The sequence below is a fragment of the Lepus europaeus genome, chromosome 11 (genome assembly GCF_033115175.1).
Source record: "Lepus europaeus isolate LE1 chromosome 11, mLepTim1.pri, whole genome shotgun sequence".
Lineage (NCBI taxonomy): Eukaryota > Metazoa > Chordata > Mammalia > Lagomorpha > Leporidae > Lepus > Lepus europaeus.
In genome coordinates this window covers 19,882,007-19,908,362 of record NC_084837.1, presented here as the reverse complement: position 1 = coordinate 19,908,362, position 26,356 = coordinate 19,882,007, and the positions used below count along the sequence as shown (strand labels likewise).

At 43.1% G+C, this 26,356-nt stretch overlaps 1 protein-coding gene across 3 annotated transcripts in view; it reads left to right on the top strand.

Moving 5' to 3' along the window:
* TMEM260 (transmembrane protein 260) overlaps window positions 1-26,356 on the top strand; it is a 61,147-nt gene that overhangs the window by 16,546 nt on the left and 18,245 nt on the right. For all 3 annotated transcript variants that reach the window (XM_062205061.1, XM_062205063.1, XM_062205062.1), the window contains 6 exons: window positions 10,937-11,114; window positions 12,714-12,827; window positions 16,422-16,601; window positions 19,682-19,722; window positions 22,371-22,454; window positions 25,126-25,240. In XM_062205061.1, the coding sequence (XP_062061045.1) occupies window positions 10,937-11,114; window positions 12,714-12,827; window positions 16,422-16,601; window positions 19,682-19,722; window positions 22,371-22,454; window positions 25,126-25,240 (712 nt within the window). The remainder of the gene's footprint in view (window positions 1-10,936; window positions 11,115-12,713; window positions 12,828-16,421; window positions 16,602-19,681; window positions 19,723-22,370; window positions 22,455-25,125; window positions 25,241-26,356) is intronic.

Here is a 26,356-nt window from a genome sequence, read left to right as displayed (position 1 = left end):
CCTTCCCACCTCTCTACCCCACTGTCTCTGTATTTCAAATAGAAAAAAAAATTATTTTTAATTTTCTTAATATATATTGTAGCCTTTCTGGGAGGTGGAGTGGAGTGGAGTGCAGTGGGAGGATACTTGCAAAGAATGTGTGTCCTGATTAGAGAATTCCCTGGAAGAGATTACAGCCACCTCAGCACTGATCAGAGTACCCCTGTATTCACTGGGGTGATACTCGGCTGGGCCCCTGAGGTAACAGAGGCCCCAGTGACCAAGAAAGACAATGAATTTATTGAAGACTTTAGGAAATCTGTATATTCAAACTCAGTAAACAAGTGATAAATATGCAACTCTAAAACTAGATTCACCTTCAGACATATTCATCATCATGCTTGCAGTGTCACCTTGGTAAGCCTTCTGCACATTGAATGTTTTCTGTCTCCAGTATGCAGTGGCTTATTGATGTGGAGGATGCGTTGATGTTTGGTGCGATAAGACATAAGGCAGGAGGACAGGAGTTTGACCTGTCTGTCAAGATGCCGTTTACAACATCCACATCCCCTGTTGGAACACCTGGATTCAATACCTGGCTCCAGCTGTTAATGCCAGCTTCCTGTCAGTGTGTGTCCTGGGAGACAGCAGTGATGGCTCAATTGGTTGGGTCCCTGCCAACTATATGAGAGACCTGCATTGATCTCCTGGCTCCTGGGCCGGCCTGGCCCAGACCTGGCTGTTGGGGCATTTGGGGAGTGAACATGGGTGGGAGTGCTCTCTCTCTCTCTCTGTCTCTGTCTCTCTCTCTGGCTCTCAGACAAACAAGCAACCAAACAAAAACATAAGATGGGAAACTTGAGAGATTTTGTTGGAAATTTTATAAAAATTTGGGATAATATAAGGAACTTTCTTTACATATCAGTGTACTATTGCCAAAAGATAGTTAAACACTTGACTCAAAGTGCAGAATGAGTAAATGAGTATTCCTGAGTTTCTGGAAGATATATCCATATGTGCATCACTTATCATTTCTAAAAGAAACAATGTAACACATTCAAAATGAATCCTTACTCTGTCACTTAATCTCATTTGTTGCCAAGACACCATTTTTATGACAGACAAAGCAGCAACAGTAAGGGATGTGGTTCTTGAAAGAAAGAAAATTTACTCCAGCACCAGAATGTCTTTTGTCTTAATCTCTTATAGTTTAAAAAAAAAAAAAGTCTAAGGATAAATAATTGTATTAAGTGGTATTTTAAAATAGGTTTAAGTTGAGATCATTAGGAACCATTGCTGTTTGGAGAGCACTAAAACTAAGAAGATGTGTCTGAAAATAAATATACTAGAAAACCTTTAATTTTGAAAGTCAAATAACTTCTCTAGGGACACACACACACACACACAAGGTGATACATACTGTTAATCTAAAAAGTACACTAATATGACATGGTTATCCAATAATATCAATAGTCCAAAATAATTATTTTGGCTTTGTAATAAATAGAGGATTTGGAATTCTTCAGATTTGGTTAGGTTATAGATGAAATTTTGAGTTCCTGAGGACCATATTATTTTGGAAATATAGAGAAGTCTATTTGGTGCTCATTTGATGAGTTTAATTCAATAGGAACCTGGTGAGGGGGCAACTCCTCCAGTCTTTGTGAAAGTACTTCCAGGAGAACTTTGGGAAAGGGGACAGCTGTAGTGTCACCTGTAGTTAGTGATCCAGAGATAGCCCCATTTGCAAAGAAACCCAGAGGCAGAGAAACCCCTTGAGAGAGCAGGGACAGTCATGTTAATGTCACTGCAACATGAAGTTTGAGAAGGGTTATATTAAGAAAGGAAGCCTCAGGTGGGCTGAGACCAGCTCATGAATGATCTTCTCTGTCATGATGAGGCGCTTACATTATGTTTTATGATTAAAAAGGAGTCATAAACATGCCGAATGCAGAGAAGCTAGAGAGCAGGTATGTTTCTGATGCCCCACTCTGGTGGTGGTGGCAGGCATCGGCCTGGAGGCAGAGAGCTGAAAAGGGACCAGGGTGTGTGGACCGAGACAGATGTGTTTCCAAAACAGTCAAGAGGTAACATGGGCGTGATGTGAGATGCTCATCAGTGAGAGAGAGGGAGAGGAAGCTTGGATGATGAATCCCAAGTCCCTTAACTTCGATAACTAGAAAGATAGTGGAAATGACGAAGATAGAGACCACGGGAGCAGGAATCATTTTTAGGCAAGGGGATGACATTAATCTGCATGTGTTGACACTGGGCTTGGTTCTACGGGCCATCCATAGTTGGAGTGGCAGTGGGGCAGACAGCAGTTGGTTGGAGATAACATACGTCTGACACTGAGAGAAGGGGCGGTGCTGGGGACACAGTTGGTGTTTTCAGCTTCTAGTTGGCCGTTGACATCAAGATAACAGATAAAGCGAGCCAGACACAGCATGCAGAGTGAGAAGAGCAATTGCCTGAGAGTGGAGAGAATGTGATCTTGGGCAATACCAGCTTTAAAGGAATTAATGGAAAAGGAGGAGCCACTCAGAGGAAACTCTAAAGAAGATGCAGACCCGGGGGGAGGGGGCCAGCGGATATCGGGCCCCAGCCGAGAACTCAGTGGAGTGTGTGTGGAGAGGACCATCAGCAGTGGCCAGCAGCGCAGAGGGGACCTCGACGACAGCAACGGCAGAGAGAGCTAAAGTGAGGAAAAGAGTGGAGGCAGCAGGTGTAGACAGCGTGAGACTGATGCCCAGCCTAACTGTGGCCAGGAGTTACCTTCCCTGGTTTGCTGTTGAGTCATTTATCTCTGCCTCATTAAGGTGAAATAAACAGGCTCAGCCGACGACGACGCTCAGGAAGCAGCATTTAAACAACGTGCTGGGCCTGTCCTCCTCCAGGGTCGTCGAGCAGCCCAGTATTGCCATAGTGTCGGAGAAGTCTTCGTCCTTCCTGTGGCTGATGGCATCTTTTTTAGTTTTTTAAAGATTATTTATTTGAGAGGCAGAAGTAGAAAGAAGTCTTCCTTCCACTGGTTCAGTCCCCTCCCCAAATGGCTGCAATGGCCAGAGCTGGGGTAATCCGAAGCCAGGAGCCAGAGCTTCTTCCAGGTCTCCTACATGGATGCAGGGGCCCAAGGACTTGGACCATCTTCTGCTGCTTTCCCAGGCCATAGCAGAGAACTGGATGGGAAGAAGAGCAGTCGGGACTCAAACCGGAGTCTGAGTGGGATGCTGGCACTGTATATGGTGCCTTCACCCACTATGCCACAGTGCTGGCCCCATGATGGCTTCCTTTGATGTGTCAACTTAAGTCGCAGGCTCGGCTTGCTGTGCGCAGGTGTGAGGATCCCGTCTCTTTGTTGGTGTGTATGTGTGTGATGTTGTGGCTCTGGGCCACACCCCTGGATTCCAACAGTGTGCTCAGCCTGCAGATGTATTAATGCATGGTGCCCCAATGACAAGTTGGCATTCAGGACAAATACTTAGTTTTAATGAGAATCCTGAGATGCTGAGAGCAACTTTGTGAAGCTCTTCCTGTGGTCTGCCTGCCACCATAGTCTGGTTTTGCTTAACTGGTGTGTTCTGTCTTCTAGCAACTTGATGTCTCCTGCCCTAACCCACTTCCCACTCCCTGGCATGCCGTCAGCTTTCGTTTCACTCGTTCCCCTGCAAGTCACACTGTCTTCAGACCCACGTCTTGGCTCCTCGTTATCTCCTCCTTGTCGGCCTCCTACTGGACTTGCTTCCTTCCCTATGCAGCCTGGGCCTCATGGCTTGTTCCTTGACCATTCTTTCCATGTTGTCCTGCTGTCCCTCCTACTTAGCAAAACCCTATAGACTGGCTCCATCCAGCCTCTTCAGGCCTGGCTCAGGCTGCTGCAGGCCTTCCCACAGCCGTGGGGCTGCTGCTGCTACTCCATACCTCCAGTCTCTTGAGTGTGTGACCCAGATGAGCGTGGCCTGCTACCCACAAAGCCTGGGGTGTGTCTCCCTGAGCTTGCAGCTTTTCCATATTAGGAGGATTCACATCACCTGCACTTTTCTTCACTCACTGGTTTGTATGTGTTGCTTAGTTGGAAAATATTGGTTGACTCTAAATATTTTTTTAAGATGTATTTATTTATTTGAAAGGCAGAGTTAGAGAGACTCAGAGGCAGAGAGATTTTCCATCCACTAGTTCATTCCCCAAATGGCTGCAACAGCCCAGAGCTGGGCCTATCTGAAGCCAGGAGCTAGGAACTGGGAGCTTCTTCTGGGTCTCCCTCATGGGTACAGAGGCCCAAGCACTTGGGCCATCTTCTGCTGCTTTCCCAGGCCACAGCAGAGAGCTGGATCAGAGGTGGAGCAGCTAGGACTCAAACCAGCACCCATATGGGTTGCTGGCACTGCAGGCAGCTACTGCTATGCCACTGTGCTGGCCCCGACTCTAAATGTTAGCATAAAGCAAATGTTAAAGACAGTGCTGAGGCCAGCGCCGTGGCTCACTTGGTTAATCCTCTGCCTGCTGCGCCAGCATCCCTTCTGGGCGCCGGATTCTAGTCCAGGTTGCTCCTCTTCCAGTCCAGCTCTCTGCTGTGGCCCAGGAGGGCAGTGGAGGAGGGCAGTGGAGGATGGCCCAAGTGCTTGAGCCCTGGACCCGCATGAGAGACCAGGAAGTAGCACCTGGCTCCTGGCTTTGGATTGGCGCAGTGCTGGCCATAGTGGCCATTAGGGGAGTGAACCAACGGAAGGAAGACCTTTCTCTCTGTCTCTCTTTCACTGTCTATAACTCTACCTGTCAAATTAAAAAAAAAAAGTGCTAAAATGTATTTTGGGGAGATTTGAAGTTAGGTTTATAAAACACTACTGGAATCACAGAGATTCACATAGGCTTAGCCTATATAGATTATTTTATGAAAAAAAAAAAGTAAAACAAAGAGGCCTCCAAGATGTGTCATTCTGTTCTGGTATGGATGGCACATGACTTCCTGCTCTGGAAGGCAAGCTCCCTCTCTTCTGTTCCCTACAAGTCTAAGAGAACTTCGGTGTCTGTTTTCGGAATTTTCTCACAGTTTCCCTTGAGAACATCATAGAAATTACAATAAAGAGGGGACATGATGTGTTCTTGGTGGCAAGCAATTGACTCCGACTGTGTCTGGCAGAAAAGAAATGTATTAAAAGGAAGCTGGAAAGAACTCTACGATTCAGTAATAAAAAGACAAATAGCACAATTTAAAATTTGGGCAGAGGATCTAAATAGCCATTTCTCCAACAGAGATATACAAATAAGCACAGAAAAAAGGTGTTAGCATCACTAGCCATTAGGGAAATGCAAATCAAAATTCAGAGAGGGTGGGCGTTTGGCATAGCTGTTAAGCCACCCATAACCCATACTGGCTCCTCTGCCTCTGATCCTGCTTCCTGCTGATAGTGCACACCCTGGGAGGCAGCAGGTGAGGCTGAAGTAGTTGGGGCCCTGCCACCCACATTGGAGACCCAGATGGAGTTCCCCCATCTCCTGACTTCAGCCTCGCGCAGCCTTGGCTGCTGTGGGCAGCTGGGGAGCGAACCAGCAGAGGGGAGAACTCCGTCTGTGTGTATTTCGGTGTCTCTGCCTTTCAAATAAATAATAATAAATGTAAAAACCCCTCAGCCAGATAGTAGTACTTCAGAGCCACTAGGATGTCTAGAATTCAAAGCCAGATAACAACAGGATTTAGAGAACGCAGCCCCTCAAACACTGCTGCTGAGAAGCAAACAAACAAAAACTCAAGATCCACTCCCTTTTTGTCTCCAGTTGACATGAGAACTACTGCCCATTTCCCCAGAAGCGTTGTTTGATCCCTGAGCGAGTTCGTTTATAGTATGATTCATGTTTTGTAGTCAGTTACCTCCTGTTCTGTGACTTCACTCAGCAGCCTCACAGATGATTTCTCTGAGACCAGGGAAAAATCAGGTGAAGGAATATAATGGATTATTCCATTGCAAAAGCGTCCTGACTTTGGAGGTGGGGGTTGGAGAGGGAAAACTGAGATTATAGACTTTGCTGATGTGGGATTAGTCTTCATAAAAGGCTAATGTACCCAACTATATGAAGTAGTCTAAAGTGACTGGATAAATTTTATCACTGAAGTCAGTAATTTTACCTTACTTCTTTAATTTTTGAAACCATGTGAAATCTCTGAAGAGGCGGTTAATATAGTTCATCCTCTCCGTAATTAATGTCAGCGTTTCCGACAGTTTAGGATGTCTTCGTGGGCATCGTCACTGCAGACTGGGGAAGTCTGGTTTTCTTCCCGAGGATTCGTTTGTAATGGGACTTCCTCAGTCTGCTTTAATGAACTTTGATGATACAAAACTTTGACTAATGGTTCTTTTTTTAAAAAAATTTTATTTAATGAATGCATTTTTTCACAGATACAACTTAAGGAATACAGTGGTTCTTTCCCGCATACCCACCCTCTGCCCCCAACTCTCATCCCACCTCCCTCTCCCTCCCCCATCTCCTTCTTCATTATGGTTTATTTTTAGTTTGACTTTATATACAGAGGACCAACTCCATGCTAAGCATAGACTTCAATAGTTTGCACACACACACACAACATACAGAGTACAGTTTGAGAACAAAATTTGCAGTCAATTCTCATAGTACAACTCATTAGGGATGGAGGTCCTATATGGGGAGTAAGACTAATGGTCCTTTCCAAAAAAAAAAAAAAAAAAAAAAGAACAAAACCAGACTCCAGAAGTTTTGAATGCTGGTCAAGCTAGTAGTATGCTGTTTTGATACAACATAGAAACAGACACAATTCTGACAATCCACAGAGCCTGGTACAGAGCTCACCAAAAAAACAGTGCAGGTTATCATTAGTCTAGAATAAATTACATGACACTGAAGCTCAAACAGCCATCCTTTGCTTCACACCGTGGCGGCACTGGGCCTGTGTGCCTGCACCGTTTGTCCTGGTTCTGCTCCTGACTACAGAACTCTGGAAAGGTTAGCTGGCTTCTCTGGGTCTCACTTTGCTCATTTGGACAAAGGAGGTGCATAGCGTCTACTCCCAGGGCCATTGTGAGTCCCGTGAATCGGTGTAGGGAACAGCACTCAGAACAATACCTGCTTACGCATGGCAGCCAGAAAACCCAGTAAGCTTTAGCAAATTATCATCCAGGAATGATAGCAGTTTGTGCACTTTTTGTTCTCATTTGACGTATTTGCAGACTTAGAGGAAAACAACAACAATAGTCCACTGTGTACTCTTCACCCAGGTTCCCCAAATGTTAGCATTTTGCCATGTTTGCCTTATCCTCGACTGTTTGTACAGGCATATATTATTTTGTTTTCTGAATCATTTGAGAGTAAGCCACAAACGTTGCTTTTTTTTTTTTTTTAATCTTTCAGTGCTTCAGGGTCTGTTCCTTAAAAACAAGAATACATCTTTACATAGCCACAGTACAGTTGTCAAAATCAGGAAAATACCAGTGATCCAGCACAGTTAGCTCATCTGCAGACTTGATTCAGATCTGACTAGTGGTGACCATGATGGCCACTGTAGCGAAAAAGTCCCCAACCACGACCACGTCTTTCATTCTGCCGTCAGATCCGCTGAGACTCCTTAATCTCAAACACTCCCTCCGGGACTTTGTTGTTGCTGTTGTTGTCTGTAAAACTCTGGCATCTTGGACACGTGAGGGCCAGCTATTGTGTAGAGTGTCCATCAGCTTGCTTAGATGTAGATAGCAGTACCGTGGAAGTGATGTGACGTTCTTTTCATTGGAATCCATTAGGAAGCACATGACATCTGCTTGTGCCATTCCTGGGGCTGTTTACCTTGGTCACATGGCTAAGAGTGTGGCCACCAGGTTTTGCTGCTGTGAAGTTAACCACTTCTTCCTTTGTAATTAATCTAATTATAAGGAGATACTGTGAGACTGTGTATACTGTATTATTTCAAAACCTTTACTCACTAATTTTGCTATTTATTAGTTCCTATATATATATATATACATATAAAGTTTTTTTTTTTATTTGAAAGGAGAGTGACGGAGAGGGAGAGAGAGAGAAAAAAAGAGAGAAAAGAAAAAGAGAGAGAGAGAAAGAAAGAAAGAAGTATTTCCCATCTGCTGGTTCACTCCCCAAATGCCTGCAATAGCTGTGGCTGGGCCAGGCGGAAGCCAAGAGCCTGAAACTTGATCTGGGTCTTCTCCCACATAAGAGGCAGGAACCCAGCTACTTAGGCCATCATCTGCTGCCTCCCAGGGTGCTCACTAGCAGGAAGCTGGATCAGAAGTGTGGTGGGGACTAGAATCAGGCACTCTGATATCAGATGAAGATGTCTCAAGTGGCATCTTAACCTCTGTGCCAAACACCCACCCCTAATTCTTAAACTGGTTATCAAGTGGTGATTTTTAATTGCTGTGATTACTTTGACGCTCAGATGAGCCGTTTGGCAGTGAGAGCCCCTGTGGCTGGCTCCTTGTCCTTCATCTTGTGTCCCTCATTCCTTGAGCGCTTCCTTACCTTCCAGTGCTGGATGTTTCAGGCTCATTTTGAATTCAAGCAACACCAACCCTGTAGTCAGCCATTTCTCCAAGGATGCTAATTTGTGTTTTAAGTAGAGGGAGGAATGTTAACATTTTATGCTGACTTTCCAAAATAATGTTGACAGAGGAAACTTAGACATTCCTTTTAGAATGCTAAAAATACTTTAATCCATTCTCTCATTCAGTTTCTTTAACTCCTACTCATATTTCAAAATCAACGTCAGAATAACTGACACAGATACTTAAATGATACAGATTATCAGCGATGTGTTAGAAACCTGGTAACTGAAGGGGAACTTGAGGAGAGAGCAGCGTTTGAAGAAGCAGAAAGGAGCTGGGGGACACCGAGTTCACGGGGACAGCGTGAGCACAGGCCCGGCACTGGGAGCAGGAATGGGCTTGTCCTCGGGGGACTGGGAGGCAGCAGCCAACTGAAGATAAAAGTGGCGGGAATTGTGGATGGATGGGGCCCAGTGTATCGGGAGCCTGCGATCCAAGCTGACCCACTTAGAACTTACCCTTCAGACAAGGAAGCGTCCTTAGGTTTGGGGCCGAGTGGTCTTCAGGAGTGTGTTTTGGGGAATTCTGTGTGATGTTACAGTGCAGAAGATATTGGAAAACAGAGAACACGACAGGAAGCTGTTCACATAACTGGGGGGCCGTTGTTGTGGCACAGCACCCCGCATCTGACCCAGCTCCCTGCCAGCACACCTGGGAAAGCAGGGAAGGTGGCCCAAATACCTGAGGCCCTGCCACCCATGTGGGAGACCAGGGTGGAGTTCTTCTCTCCTGGCTTTGGTCTGGCCCAGCCCTGGCTGTTGTGGCCATTTGGGAAGTGAACCAGCAAAGAGAAAATCAATCTCTATCACCCTCACTTCCTGCCTCCCCCCATCCCTCCCTATTCCCCTTCTCTGTTACTCTGCCTGTCAAATAAATAAATCTTTTTAAAAAGCATAATTGGGTCTAAGGTAGTAAAAATACAAACCGAAATATGAAAATAGTTTGGAAAGAAGAAATACCCTCAGGATCACTCGAGAATGAGGAATTCTGAAAGAAGTAGGAAACTGCTGATTTTTATAAGGGAAAAAATAGAAACCAAATGTGAATAGAAACTCAAAGGAAAGACAAGTCTGATATAGAATTCTTAGAATAACTCTGGGGTGGGTGCTGTGGTGCAGTAGGTTAATCCTCTGCCTGCAGCGCCGGCATCCCATATGGGCACTGGTTCTAGTCCCGGCCGCTCCTCTTTCAATCCAGCTCTCTGCTATGGCCTGGGAAAGCAGTAGAAGATGGCCCAAGTGCTCAGGACCCTGCACCCGCATGGGAGACCAGGAAGAAGCTTCTGGCTCCTGGCTTCGGATAGGCACAGCTCCAGCCATTGCAGTCATTTGGGGAGTGAACCAATGGAGGGAAGACCTTTCTCTCTGTCTCTCCCTCTCACTGTCTGTAACTCTACCTCTCAAATAAATAAATAAAATCTTTTAAAAAAATAACTCCATAATTTTTATATAAAACAATATAGTTGGAAACTATGATTTGGGGCCATATGGTGTCATAATTATTAGAAATACTAATTTGCTGAATTTACAAAGACTGTTAGAAAAAGGCATTCTCAGTACTAGCTTTAACTTTGTTAAATGGTTTTAGCTTTCTACAAGATAGGACATAATTTTGGTGTGGGACATTCCAATGTGTTCAAACCCATCACCAGTCTCAAATCAAACCTCAGAACTGAGATCCGGACTCCTTATGGATTTGAAGTCCATGGCTCTTGTTGGCATTTAGGAGTGAGAAATTTGTTTCCAAGTACAACATTTGATTCTTTTAGTGTTAATGAGATTCACGTCATCATCCCCTACTTTAAAAAAAAAAAAATCATTTTTAGACTTCAACCTTGTCCAAAGACAAAAACGTTAAAAACTGACCCCTTAGCTGTCCCCAGATCTCAGCCCGGCCAAGAGCTGTGGCAGTCTCTGACATGTTGAGAGCTACCCAGCTGCAGCCATTCCCCGAGGAAGTGAGAGTGGGTGCTCGCTCCTGAGTAGAGACGCTGCAGTCCCGTCCATCCTTACAAGTAACCCTACTTCACTCGAGGCCAGACGGTCGTTCCTCACGGAACCAGCAGGAGCGCGACCCGGTCTGCTGTGCCCGCTACTGTCGGTGCAGGTTCTCAGCTGACTCGGGGGTCGCAGGCGAGGCTGAGGCTCACTCTCTCCACAGGCTTGTTCGTTTGTTTGCTGATAGTTTCACGTACGGCCTTCCTAATTAAAATCCGCTGGAAGAAATAATTACACGAAACAGCGTATTAACCATAAAATGTGTCGAGGAGAGTGCCGGGCGACTGTCATCATTTCTGCTGGTACAGTTTAGAAAAAGGAGAATAAAGTCGGTTCTTTTTGTTGGGAAAGAAGATTTCATGTTATCTGTGTTTGCAGGCTCTCCGGCTCCCGCGCTGGAGGAATCCTTGCCGCGGGGGTGTTTTCGTTTTCTCGTCTAACGTGGCAATGGTCCATCGCAGCCGAGGTCTTCAGCTTAAACAATCTGTTTGTGGGGCTGCTGATGGCGCTCACTGTACACTTTGAGGAGGCAGCAGCTGCAGAGGAGAGATCAAAGGTAACCTATTTGGATCAAAGTGAAATCATTTTTTTTGTTTTAATTTTTAGACAGATGCTGAATTTCTTTTCAACTTTGAGCTTAGAGAGCGTTTATCTGTTCTGACGACTGTCAGGGCAATCTGGGCCTGTTGACAGAGAAAAGGGTCTCAGTCCCTTCCCTGTGGGAGTGGGACCACAGGAGCCCTGGGAAGCAGAGCCCCTCCGCCTCCGAGGTCAGAAGTTTTTGGAGAATGAGGGCTGTAGGAAAGTCCCTGTGAGTTCTATGGGAAAAGAACGTTCACTCCCAGCTGTGTGTGTGCCAAGCTGTAGACCTGACTGCCTTAAACATTATGCGTTGTGATTTATTGACCTCCTAATTGCAAAAAAAAGAGAAAAATTATAATTTTTTTTAACAAAAAGAAGAGTATCGAATGTAAAAGTAGTTCAGAAGACATTGCAGTGAATTCCAAGACAACCGTCATCAAAACCATTTGAGGGACGAAATGATCTTGTCCTCTGTGAGCTTTTGGTCTCCGCACTAGACAAAGCCAGATCCACTTAGGCAGCCTTGTGTTGTCAAAGAATAGAGAAACAAGAGAGCATCAGGGTGTATCCGTGGTTTCCGTAAATAGATCTGTGATGCTATTAGAGGGTTTTTTGTTGTTGTTGTCATTTAATATAACCTTGTTTTTCTGATGAGGTTCAAGAAAGAATTACTCAGTTCATTTGTTGAAAAGTAATAAGACATGACTTCATCCAGGTTCAGATGCAGGACTGCTGCCATGAGGTTGTTAGGAGAGGAGGGAGGTCAGGCTCAATCCCAGGTGCCACAAGGAGAGGCAGGAATGTGCAGCCAAGGAGCAGGTGGAGCTGGTGGATGGGAAGTTCCCTGGGAGCACTCTGGCTTTGCTGACTTAACAGGGTCCTGGCTGAAGGGGGCCCCCCCTCCCCCGTCAGATGCCCACCCCGGTCAGATGCCCACCCCAGTCAGATGTGCCCTGAGGGCAGGTGGAAGGTGAAGCACCTAATCAGGTATCAAGGGGATCAGAGGAGGGGAGCTGGGGGTTTTGGCTAAACTGACCTAGCGGGATTCCTACCAAGCTGGGACAGCAGAGGTAAAGGCGAAAGGAAGCCCCAGCGTCAGCGCCTTGTTGAGAAGAGAGTGTGGAGGAGCCTGAAGAGAGCTTGGTCAAGGGGAGAGTCTGTGGATTAACTACCGGTTGGTCAAAGCAAGCAAAAACACCCCCCGGAGATAGCCAGGTTTCCAAATGAAAGGTGTTACAGCTCACGTATTTAATAGGAGAAAAGGTAAAGCAGAATTGCTCCAGGTACAGGTTTTACTTGAAGAAAAATGACAGCAATACCCTGTTACTGTAAGTCCTACCCAGGGCCTTCCAAAAGTGAGTGTGAAGACAGTCATGTAAGTTGTTCAACAAGAATGAAAAATACCAACAGGAAACAATAGTGATGAATATTAGTGTCTGTCAGAATGCAACTGCTGGCGTCTCAGAGGTTGATTTGAATCTGACATGTGATACAGATATTTGCTATAACAGAGTGACTTACTTAGCATTTTAGGTAAATTTTTAACTTACGGAGTTTTTTTCTTTATTTTTAGATCGCTAAAATTGGTGCTTTCTGCTGTGGCCTTAGCTTATGTAATCAGCACACGATAGTCCTCTATGTTTTATGCATAATACCTTGGATTCTCTTTCGGCTTTTAAAAAAGAAGGTAGGTCCTTCAATTTTGTAAAATCAATTCATATCTAGGTCCATGAAGTTTGGGGCATAAATTTTTTGGAGCGTTATATGGAGCATAAATAACCTCAGGCCCTAACACTATTGACTAAAAAAGGGAGGGACTTAGAAAAATTATGCAGTATTGATTGCAGCAGCATCTGGCCTGTTTTCTTGCTGATTTCTGATCAGCATCTCAATGAAAATAGGATAAGAAGACTTAACAGCAATATTCAGTTTCTTCCCTTGTTTGACAAACATTCTCAGGCGCACGGCACTCATTTTGCTATGTGCTGAGTGCCTGCTCTGCACCCCAGGATTGCCGAGGGCTCTGGAGATCCAGCCCTCAACAAACATGAATCGTCACTACAGTGACCTGTATAATAACATTCTCAGATAAACTGTAGTTCTGTTTTCTTAGAACCTGCTTCCCTGAAATTTAAAAATAATTAAAAAATGATTTCCTGCTGTTTCTTCTGAAGGAGGAAAAAGATCATTAATTAAAGTGGCAATATATAGCAACATGGGAACATATATTGGTTAGGCCTGGGAGATGTAGGACAAGGCAGGGAGTTGCCCTCCAGTCTGTCAGACTCCTGCCCCGAGGTGAAGCAGCCCGTAGGTAAAGCTGGGGCTGGAGTCATTTTCTTTACTGTGTTTATTATTTATGAAGAAACTCGGTTAACATTTACTTATTATTTTATTTGTTCATTATATCCAGCTATCAGAATTGTAAGGGAAAACATAATAAAATTATTACATAGAAATAGGGAAATAATTATACCACAGCCTTAGATAACTGTATCTGCAGTGCTTGAACACATTTTGCTTCTTAGCTTCTTGGCAACAAAGCAAAAAGGACAGCATGGGGATCATATAATTCTTACTCTGTGATTATGAAGTAAATAAAAGGCAAACATCACAGCCAACAACACAGAGAACCTTATTGGAGCTGACTCCTGTGCTGTCAGCCGTGTAGGTCATGATGTAAGGTATATCAAACAGCATAACAGGCAGCATCTACAATGGTGGTTTTCTTGAGTATCCAGGAAATTCTCAGGTTGATCTTTTATAATATAAACACTTGCCTTAAAATGGATATATCACACAAAAAAGTGAACTCTCTGAAGCCTTCTCTCTAAAATTCAGAATGAGAAAGCCACAATTTTTTTCCTTGTAAATTGATGGATGTACAGATTGGGCTGGGGGGGACAAATCAATCAGTGGTTGTAGCCAGGCTTCTGATATGAGTGGGTATCAGAGAATCACTCAGTGGGAGGAATGTTGAGGGCAAGTGTTTTGTTTTGGTTGATTGAAAGGAGAGCCATACATTTTGTAGGAGACTTGGGGGACTCAGAATGGACAACTTAGGAACCTGGACTAGGCCTGAGTTATTTTGGAGTGAGATCAAATTTCAGCATAAATACATATACCTATACTATGTGAGCTCCTGATGAATAAGGGGGAAATTCGGGGAACTCTGAATTACAAGTATACATTTAATTTTCACTATTGAAACAAGTGATTTGAGGTAAGGCAAGAAGGCCCAAGTCAGTTATTTCAACCACTCAGATTATCTGGGAAGCTCTTGCAACTATTGGTTCACTTCCCAAATACTCCCAACAACCAGAGTTAGACCAGGCCAAAGCTGGGAGCTAGGAACTCCACCCAGGCCTCCTGAATGAGGGGCAGGGACCCAAGTACTTCAGCCATCATCTGCTGCCTCCCAGGATGCATTAGCAAGGAAGATGGATCAGAAGCAGAGGTGGTTCTTGGACCCAAGCACTCTGATAGAGAATGCAGATATCCCAAGCAGCAACTTAGCCCGCTTAACCACAATGCCTGCCTTACCTGGAGAGCTTTAAGAGAGCGTGCATGTGCACATGTGTACCATGCACATACATAGCATTATCTATGCACATGTGTGTGTTTGTATTTAAATGAGTATGTTTGTATATTTATGCTGAAACCTGATCTCACCCCTGAATAGTCCTGATTATTCTGATCTGGGGTGAGACTCAGACATCCGTAGTTTTAAGAAACTCCCTGAGTGATCGCAGCATGCCGCTAGGACTTAAGAACCACTGTCTGGACTCTCTTAACAGCTCTCATGTAGTCGTCTCCTGTTTATGTCCCACACTAAAGCAGTTCTACAGCAACTGCATCTTACATTCTGAATTCAACTTTATATACAGAGACCGCAACAGTATAGACATTGACTTTCCTTAAAATCCCTTTCCGACAGTAAAGGCACATTGTTTCACTATTTCTACCTTCTTTTCATGTTTTCACATTTTATGTATCTCATTACTGCTGTAGAAATCTCAAATGAAATCAGTACTAGAATAAAATCACTTCATTTTCAATTAAGAATGTTTATTTGAAAATGCTAATATAAATCAACATGTGTTCTCCTGGTGAATGTAAACCTTGGTTCTTAGATTCATCCTCATATGAATTTCTCCTTTTTATAAAGTAGAAGTTGGCAATGTCCAATCCAATTACGATATTTGTATGGGACTCCCTTTCCCAGTTACTAACCAAGCAATATCTGAATATTTCTGGTATACCAGAGTTCACATTCTACTGGACTCACTGTTCATAAAATTTTGTGTACAAATGAGGCTGGGTGTTTTCTACAGTGGTTGAGACTACTTGGGATGCCTGCATTCCATACTGGAGTGCCTGGGTTCGAGTCCTGACCCTGCTCCTGATCCAGCTTTCTGCAGATGCACACCCTGGGAGGCAGCAGGTGATGGCTCAAGTACTTAGATCCCTGCCACCCACATGGGCAACCTGGATTGAGTCCTGGACTCTGGCTTTGGCCTGGCCCAACACCAGCTATGGTGAGCGTTTGGGCAGTGAGCCAGTAGTTGGGAGATCTGTCTATGCTTCAAAAAGTACATAAATAAAAAGAAATATGCATAAGAGAAATATATTCCCCCAAACAAGGCATATGAGGCAACATTGTTATATAGCAACAAATTTCCTTTACTGCAGTGTCCTATCTGTCAGTTGGGGGTAGGGGTGGGGGTTGGGGGGCATTTGAATGAGCCTGGAGATTATATAAAAGCTGGCTTCACTTGTGCCAGATGTTTCCGTGAAGTGTCCAAACCCTTGTAGAAAGAATTATGTTGTGAATGTACAGCTGTAATCAGGTAGATAATTACATCTGCTCCGAGGAACAGTGAGGAAGTGAACTGATACTACGATAATATTCGGGCCCTGTGAGAAAGCAGCCAGGCAACACTAGTTGCTTCCAAGTGGGTTATGTCAGCTGTGCAGTGCTGCAAGTCATGGCATGGTTTTAAATGCAAAAGATGCAGTAAACATGGCGCTCAAGAGTCTTGGCTAATATTTGCTTCCCTCTGATTTCACCTTCCATGCAAAGGAGTTCAAGCTGATGCAATTTCCCCATAATCCACAGTAATCAGAAGGTTTAACATGGTATTCTATGGTGACTTAGTAGAAATTGAGAGATCAGCCCTGAGTAAACACATTTGATGTTTTCCTTGATGTGTTCCTGAAAGTTCCAAGATGAATCGACTAGAATAAACATGGCTGTGCAACGCCGTGTGCTCTGCTGCAGGAACTCTCCCTGGGCTGCCTGCTGAAGCTGAGCGCCTGCTTCTCGGCCGGCTTGCTGCCCTACGTCTACCTGCCAGTCTCATCCTACCTCAATCGAGCCCGGTGGACCTGGGGAGACCAGACAACGCTGCTGGGCTTTTGGACACATTTTCTCAGGGAAGAATACGGAACATTCAGCCTGGTAAGACTGTGCTTGAAGCCCCTCTAAGGCAGTCGGTGTCCAAATTGCAGTGTGCTGCCTGGACCTTGATTGAAAAAGAAAAGAGAAAAAAAATCGATGGTTATTAATGGCAGCAGAAAGATTTTTTATTTCAATTATTTGTTTTTAAAAGTTTACTTATTTATTTGAAAGGCAGAATTACAGAGAGGCAGAGGCAGAGAGAAAGAGGTCTTCCATCCATTAGTTCACTCGACAGATGACTGCAACACCGGAGCTGTACTGATCCGAAGCTAGGAGCCAGGAGCTTCTTCCAGGTCTCCCATGCGGGTGCAGGGGCCCATGGACTGCTTTCCCACTGCTTTCCCAGGCCACAGCAGAGCTGGATCGGAAGTGAAGCAGCCAGGACTCGAACCAGCACCCATGTGGGATACGGACAGTGCAGGCAGCGGCTTTACCCCCATGCCACAGTGCTAGCCCCTATTTCAGTCATTTCTATAACCAACTTGTCCCTTGGAATGTGACCTCTAACATGTTATAAAACAATCAGAATCATTCAGTCTGACATCCCGTGGTTGTGTCTTCTGAATCTGCTTTTCAGGAAGCCAAGCCCTGGAAGGAGTCTGGCCCTTACACTCACCACATTTCAGTCTGGTTAGCATTGGGTCCCATTATGGACCCTTAGGCTGTGAATACAAATATTTGGAAAAGATTGAAGGATAAAAAGACATTCAAAATTTTTAATTTACCTTGATCAAACACTCTTTTAGAAAGATTTATTTATTTGAAAGGCAGTGTTACAAAGAGAGGGATAGACTGAAACAGAGATCTTCCATCCACTGGTTCAACTCCCCAAATGGCCACAATGGCTGGAGTTGGGCCAGGCTTGAAGCCAGGAGCCAGGAACTTCATCTGGGTCTCCCACGTTGGTGTAGGGGCACAAGTACTTGGGCTATCCTCCTCTGCTTTCCCAGGCGCATTAGCAGGGAGCTGGATCAGAAGTGGAGCATCTGGGACTCAAATGGGCACCCGTATGGAATGTCAGCAGCACAGGAGGTGGCTTAATCCACAGTGCCACAATGCCTGCCCCAAAACACTTCTTTTTTTTAAAAAAAAAAAGATTTATTTATTTAAAAGAGTTACAGAGAGAGGTAGAGACACAGAGAGAGGTCTTCCATCTGTTGGTTCACTCCCCAGGTGGCCACAACAGCTGGAGCTGCACCGATCCGAAGCCAGGATCCAGGAGCTTTTTCCAGGTCTCCCACGTGGGTGCGGGGGCCCAAGGACTTGGGCCATCTTCTACTGCTTTCCAAGCCCTAGCAGAGAGCTGGATTGGAAGAGGAGCAGCCAGGACTTGAACTGGTGCCCATGTGAGATGCTGGTGCTTCAGGCCAGGGCTGCACCACAGCGCTGGCCCCAACCAAAACACTTCTTGAAAAACATATTTGATGATCAATGTTCATGTTAGTTTTTTTTTTTAAAAAAAAAAACTGAAGATATTTCTCTAAATACAAGTTTGCTACATGGAAACAGTGTGCTCTAAGGAAGTTCAAAAGGCCTGATGTTCTAAGAGAAAAGATTCAATGCAGCTACAGCAGAGGTTTTCTGAAGCACGAAAGGGTAAATGGAAGAGTTCTGGTTTAATGTTAACACAGTCTCAAGTTTTCCTTCCATTGTTTGTGCTTTTTATGTCTTAAGGCAAATATCAGGAGAGTACCTAGTATATAGTACCATTTGTACAAAAAAACCTAACCATGCAAAAACTAAACAATCCCTTGTTTGACAATTTATCCATAAGCACTGAAACTGCAAATTTATAAGAAGTAGGGAAGGGGCAGGCGTTTGGCACAGTGGCTTAAGTTGCCCCTTGAGACATCTGCATCCACTCCGAGCTTCCTGCTAATACTCACCCTGGGAAGGCACCAGGCGATGGTTCTAGAACTTGGGTCCCAGCCACCCACGTGGGAAACCCAGGTGGAGTTCCATACTCCTGGCTTAGGCCTGGCTTACCCTTGGCTGTTGGAGTCATTTGGGGAGTGAACCAGTGGATGGGGATATGTCTCTTTCTGCCTTTCAAGTAAAATGAAAACTTAAAAATGAATGGAATAATGAGCAGGAAATTCAAGGTAATTCCTTGGGATAAGGAAGGAAAGGCTGGTGAGGCCTTGTGAGTACTTTACAGTATTGATGAGTTTTGTTTTTTAATGAATGATGGATCTGTAGATTTTTTAAAAATTCTTTTTCCCTGATGTATACATTATATAATTAATATGTTTGTAATATATAGGAGATATTCCATAATGAAATAGATTAATAAAAGGATAATCAGTATTATTTTGACTTAGAGCATTAGATACTTTAAATTTATACTCTAGTGCCTGCGTTGTGCAGCAGGTTAAGCCACCACCTGCAGTGCTGGCATTCAGTATGGGCACTGGTTTGAGTTCTGTCTGCTCCACGTCCCGTCAAGCTCCCTGCTAATGACCTGGGCAAAACAGAGAAGATGGCCCAAGTGTTTGGGCCCCTATGCCTGCATGGGAGACCCAGATGAACCTCCTGGCTCCTGGCTTCTGCCTGGCCCAGCCCTGGCTGATGGGGCCATCTGGGGAGTGGGCCGGTAAATGGGAGATTCTCTCTCCCCCTCTCCCATCTCTCTGTAACTCTGACTTCCAAATAAATAAATAAATCTTTTTTTCTTTTAAAATCTTGCTTGAGGGCCATTTTAAATTTGAAATTTGTGTAATTTATATGTAGTTGTGAAAATACAGAAAAATGATTACAATGAACTCAGAAAGAGCTTTTAGTCTATAGCAGAAGGGTAAAAAAAAAAAAGGCTATTAAATCACTGAGGTGTTAATCATTCCTGCTGGAATAGTTGAACTGATTTTTAGCCAATTATTATTTTTTAAAATTCTTCCTAAAGATGTCCAAGTTTCGTTTTCACTTAAAAATTCAATGCGGCTCTGAAATAAAGACTCTGAAGAGAGATACTGTCTTATAAATTAAAAACATGGATCTTTTAAACCAAGGTCATTAGAATATAATAGCCTAACAAAGCTTGAGTTTAATGCTTATGCAAATAAATTTTTCTCCTTTGTGTTTAGGCCAAATCTGAAATAGGATCCAGTATGTCTGAAATACTGCTGTGAGTACAAAATATTGGAAACTGGTTTTAAGTGAATTCTCTATTAGTTCCTGATTTTAGAGTTTATCTGTAAAGAAGTATCTGAGAAGTTTTTATAGTTAACAGTTGTCAAATATTCTATCATTTTCTTCAATAAAAAAGGCTTAAAGTGAGCAATAAATACAGTCAGAATATTAGGAAACTATATTGAGCCTATAGAATTGTTTCAATTTCCAGTTGGATGCAATATTACCCAATGTAGTATTGCTATATAAATAATTTATTCTTTATTCTGTTTTTTTTAATACTGTCTCTCTTGTTGAGACATTCTGTAATATTGTATTTAGCACAATTTTAACAGTTATTTTCCTGTCAATTCCCTTTTAAGTTATTTTAATTCTCTTAATTCTTCAGAGCTTAATTTATTTCTTATAACTTCCTTGAGGCTGTCCTTGTCATGAGCTGTGTTTTTGACTTACATATTTTTAACATCCAATTTTATTAGAGCCGGCTTACGCAAATATTTTCATCTATCCAGTCGTGTTCTTTGAAAAATGGGTTAATGTTTGTTGCTTTGAAATCTACACAGATTAAGACAATTTGAAAAATATCCATACTACTCTCAATATTTTCAATACAAAATTTTGGAGGAAAATAGGTTTCTGTAACACTAATGTGAACTTTTATCCAATTACTAATTTGGAGCTCTTGGAGCTGCTTGAACAAACTATGTGGAAAATATTTCGGCATTATATATGAGGCAGTTCATGGGTTCTTACGCTTTCTGTCGTTTCTCTTTAAACAACATTTTTCCTATTGCAAAAAAAAAGATGCATAATCATCATCAAAATGCAAAAATACAGGTAAACAAAAATAAGGAAATTAAACTTGCCTGTAATTCCAACATTCAGGGATAGTCACTTTCACTAATCTGTTACCACTTTGCTTATATTTTTCTGCTATTTCCTGTATTTTTGCTTGCTTCTAGGAACAGATAATAATATGCATACTCCTTTGTCAGCCTGCTGTTTTTTGACTTTATACCGTATCTTGGGAATATCTGCATGCCATCAGTTACTCTTACCTAGGCTTTGGATGGTTCTCGTGATTGATGTTGTTGGTGCCTTTTTATGTCTGAGGCTTCTGGGAGTCCTTTCTCTTTTGCTGGGGAGAAGGGAGCAAGTGGCTCAGTCTCCTGTCAGATAAAAACTGCTTTATCATGATGTCTGAGCTTCATGTGATTCTGCCTTCTCCTTTCTACCTCCCTTCCAAGGCTTTCAGAATTACTGGGATATTTCGCCTTAACAAATCCCACATGAACCCCAAATCCCTTCCATAGTAATTCTAGACCCTCAGTTTAGCTTTTCTAAGTTACACATAAAAGTCATCTGTTGGGAAACTGAAAGGCCTTCTTTACACTAAAATAGTAGCAGTTAGGTTCTGTACCTAGAGAAATGACTTGACAAAAAGGATGACCTCTCACACCCACACTGTTTGAACCAGATCACCATCTGCAGCGGAGGCATGATCCTAGCACCCTCTGAGTGAGAGATTCTGGTCCATAATTGTTTCAGGTGGACAGGAGTGTGGAGAAAGGCAACTCGTAATTAACTTAGGAGAAAAATCCTTCAAAATGATGAACCCTAATCATCTTCCCTTTTCCAGTCAAGCAAATTAAGTTCTTTCCCCATGCATATCTCTAAATTGCAATCCCTGTACAAGGAAATTATTGAATCTAACCTTAGGCAGTGACCATCTTTTAGAGCTTACATTGAAGCAACAGATCACCAAGAATTAATTTTGAGACTGACTTCATTCCTTTTGAAGAATGGTTAGAAATGGGCCTCATGCTGGAATCAATTTTTCAAGTGTATTTGAAAATGAGTAAGGATATCTTCTTTGCAGTAGATGAGGCTCCATTAGTTGAATGCACATTGTGTGGTTTCCATAATGATGGCATCACATCTTCTGTGAAATTGCCAATGGGGAGGAGAAGGTTCTTTGAGATGATGTGTAAAGCCTTTGCTTTTTAAAGAATCAGAGGCAGCTGGGGCAGTGGGTCTTTTAGCACTCAGCACCCTAGTTCATTGGAGAATTTAGTTTAATTATAGGGGGGAGAGAAGACTACATTTCCCTGGCATAGCTTAAACATTTTCTGAACCAAACAATATAGAAGACAAGGAAAACTTTCAAGGAAGAAGATAACCCAGAAAATAATGCTGGGAGATCACGTCTCTTGCCTTTGTTTTCTTCATGGTTGGATCTCCAGAAAACTACTTGAATGAAATTTAGTTTTCAGTTGCTGAATCGCTAGAGACCATGTCTGCATTGCCAACAGAGGAAAGTTCACAAACCTGTTTCAGACAACTTATCCAGCCAATAATCAGGAACATCTTCCACAGTGTACTAGTATCAGAGCACAGAAAAATTATTTGTCCTGATCCTATCCCACATTATATGTGTTTGATAATTGGAAAACATTTCAGAACAGTTTAACTCTTTCTATGGTACTTCTGAATTTTGAAGAAGACAAAATTTTAAACATGACCCCAACCCCTAAAATTGTTCAGTGCATCCTCAGATATATTCTACAAAGATTTTGTTTGGAATTAACCAAGTTCGTTTTCTGCCATCAATAAGCTGGGTTGGTTGGTTTGTCTGTTTTACAGTTCTCAGGTAACAAATATGAAGGCTGAACTCTCATTCAACATCCAAGCCCTTGCAGTTTGGGCAAATATAAGTTTAATAAGAAAGTAAGTATCATAATTCCTTTTTCTGTGATTTTTTCCCATTTTCATACATGGAATTAATGTTTTCAATACGTCATTGAAGAACATATATTGTTTTATATTCTAAATAAATGACTCTCCTAACAACTTCTATTAATATAAGTGTATATTACTTTTTCTTCCTACAAAAAAATCAGTGATTCTAAAAAAAATGAATAGTATATTATAGTCTAAAGGGACAACTCGGGGTGGGTGTTGTGGCATAGCCAAGCGAGTTAAGCTACCACCTGAGATGCCAGCATCCCATACAAGTGCTGGTTCAAGTGCTGGCTCCTCCATTTCCAACCCAGCTCCCTGCTGATACACCTGGGAAGGCAGTAGAAGATGACCCGAGTGTTTAGGCCCCTGGGAGACCTAGGTGGAGTTCCAGGCTCCTGCCTTTGGCCTGGCCTAACCCTGGTCATTGTGGCCATTTAGGGAGTGAACCAAGCAGATGGAAGATCTTTCTGTCTCCCCTACTCTCTCTCATGATGCCTTTCAAATAAATAAATGAATGAATGAATGAATGTTTTTTAAAAAGGCAACTCATTTGATACCTCAAACTTGTGATTTTATCATCCTTTACTACAGCCAATTATAATGGTTGATTTGGAAAAGAAAGACAATTTAAATTCACCTGATGACAAAAGAAAGCTTAAACATTTGCATTATTAACCTCTATTAATTTTTTAACAGCATTTATTTATTTTAAAGGCAGAGCAACAGTGAGAGAGGGACACACACACACACACACACATACACACACGCATACAGATAGTCCATTTGCTGCTTCGCAGACCCAAATGGCCACAACAGGCAGGAGCTGGGCCGGGTGAAAACTAGGAGTCAGCAACTCTCTCTGGGTCTCCCACATGGGTGACAGGGGAGTGAACCAGCAGATGGGAGATCTGACAGGGGCCCAAGCACTTTGGCCATTATCCACTGCCTTCCTAGGCATAATAGCAGGGAGCTGGACTGGAAGTACACTAGCTGGAACTTGAGCCATCCCTCCAGCATGGAATGCCAACATTGTAAGGGGCAGCTTAACACACTGCACCACTGTACTGGCCTCTAACATCCATTAATATTTTAGTCATTTACTTTCTAGTCTGTTGAATGCATGTATAAGATGCCTTCAAAAAGTTCATGGAACATTCATATTATGAAAAAACTGAATGAATATCAAAGTTTTTAATCCCAAAATAAGCTTATTTAAAAAAAAAAGTATTAATTTGAGGAACAGGCAGAGAGAGAGAAAGCAACATTATATATATATTTATTTATATATATAGAAATGTATGATATATAATATATAGAAATATATAATATAAAATATATATATATTGAAATATATAGAGAGAGAAAGAAACTCCAGTCTGCTAGTTCATTCCCCAGATACGTGCAGTGGTGGTGGGAGGGGGCAAAGGCAGGAGCAGGAACTTAATCCAGGGCTCCTGTGTGGGTGGCAGGAATCCAGTTACTTGAGCCATCACTGCTGCCTCAAAGGTCTGCATTAGCAGGATGCTGAAGTCCGGAGCCAGAGGCAGAAGTGAACCAGGCACTCAGATCCGGGCCACAGGTGTCTTAACAGCAGCTTAACCACTAGGCTAAATGTGCACCCCCAAACCTATCTTTTTTTTTTTTAAGATTTATTATTTGAAAGGCAGAGTTACAGAGAGAGGGAGATGGGGAAAGAGAGAGAGATCTTCCATTTGCTGGTTCAGTCCACAAATGGCCACAAGGGCTGGAGCTGGGCCAATCTGAAGTCAGGAGCCAGGAGCTTCCTTCAGGTCTGTCATGTGGGTGCAGGGGTCCCAGGCACATCAGCAGGGAGCTGAATCAGAAGTGAAGTAGGTGAGACATGAACCGGCACCCATATGGGATGCCAGCACTGAAGGCGACAGCTTTACCTACTAAGCCACAGTGCTGGCTCACCCAAACCTATCTTTTTTTTTTTTAAGATTTGTTTGTTTATTTGAAAGGAGAGATAGTGAGGCCTTCCATCCGCTGGTTCACTCCTCAGATGGCCACAGTGGCTAGAACTGGCTGATCCAAACCAGGAGCGAGCAGCTTCATCTGGGTCTCCCATGCAGGTGCAGGGACCCAAGCACTTGGGCCATCCTCCGCTGCTTTTCCTGGCACGTGAGCAGGGAGCTGGATCAGAAGTGAAGCAATTGAGACTTGAACCGGCACCCATATGGGATGTGGCACTGCAGGTGGTGGCCTTACCCACCAAGCCACAGCGCCGGCCCCCAAATAAACTTTTTTCAAAAGATGGTACTGATATACATTTACATTCTACTACATCCCTACCCAACAAAGAGATGTGTTTTAAAACATTTTGAGCATGAAAATATTGTTTTGAGTACTTCTTAAATTTAACAAAATTGATAGTTTGTGTTTCTTCTGTGAATTTTAACTTTGTATCCTTTGCTGCATAGTTCCAAATTGTCTATAGTATGTAATTCAAACTCATTACTGTATTTGGCTATCTGTTTTTAATTCAGATTTTTAAAATGGAGATCCTTCTTTATTCTTAGTTGAAAATGGGATGGTTTATGGTTCTGAACATTTTTCCCTATAATTTAAGGCTATGTAATATTGTTGATATTCATACATCTAAATAATTTTGTATCTATTTTTATTTTTTTTGTAGGGACAAACAGACTCCATCATTAGTATGGCTTTTTACTGGAATGCTTTGCATTTATTCATTGTTCTTTGCTTGGAGGGCAAATTTAGATATTTCAAAGCCACTTTTCATGGGTGTGGTAAGTTTTGCTTAAATCTCCCCTTTTCCCAGGAAGTTCATGAAGACTGTATGCATTTGTCTTTCATGAACCCTGTAGAAGTGCAAATTATTTCAGGCACAGTTAATATTTTGTAAACTGTTGGGGCAGGTGTTAGCACAGTGGTTAAGCTGCTGCTTGGGGCACCTGTGTCCGGTATTAGAGTGCCTGGGTTAGAGTGTTGACTCTGCTCTTCAGTCCATTTTCTTGTTAATATGTCCCTGGAGGCAACAGATAATGGCTCGAATACTTGGGTGCCTGCCATCTATGCAGGAGACCTGGACTAGTTTGTGGCTGCAGACTTTCACCTGGCTTGGCCCAGAGTCTTGCAGGCATTTGAGGAGTAAGCCAGCAGATGGAAGTTATCTCTCTCTCTCTCTCTCTCTCTCTCCCTCTCTCCCTCTCTCCCTCTCTCCCTCCCTCTCCCTTTCACGTAGATTAAGTAAATGAATAAATAAATTTTAAAAAGTTAAAACTATTGATCCATTGCTGACGCCTTGTGGCGCCGGCACATGGGTTCTAGTCCCGGTCGGGGCACCGGATTCTGTCCCGGTTGCCCCTCTTCCAGGCCAGCTCTCTGCTATGGCCCGGGAGTGCAGAGGAGGATGGCCCAAGTCCTTGGGCCCTGCACCCCATGGGAGACCAGGAGAAGCACCTGGCTCCTGCCATCGGATCAGCGCGGTGCGCCGGACGCAGTGCGCCTACCGCGGCGGCCATTGGAGGGTGAACCAATGGCAAAAGGAAGACCTTTCTCTCTGTCTCTCTCTCTCACTGTCCACTCTGCCTGTAAAAAAAAATTTTTTTTAAAAAGTGCTCTTTGCCTTCATTAGAGCATAAAAAAAAATAAGAAAAAAAAAAACTATTGATCCATTAAGACTGAAGACTCTTTTTAGGGGAAAAAAATACATTGTTAACATAGTTAAATAAAAAAATAAATATAGACTTAAGTTGGTCATTGTGTTTGTGGAGGGGTGTGTACACACATGTTTACAATTATTGGCACAACTATATTTCTTCTGGATTTTTAAAAAATAGCTATATTTTTATTGATATTGCACTACAGTTCCAGCTTCCTGCTAATATGTTCCCGTGGGAAGC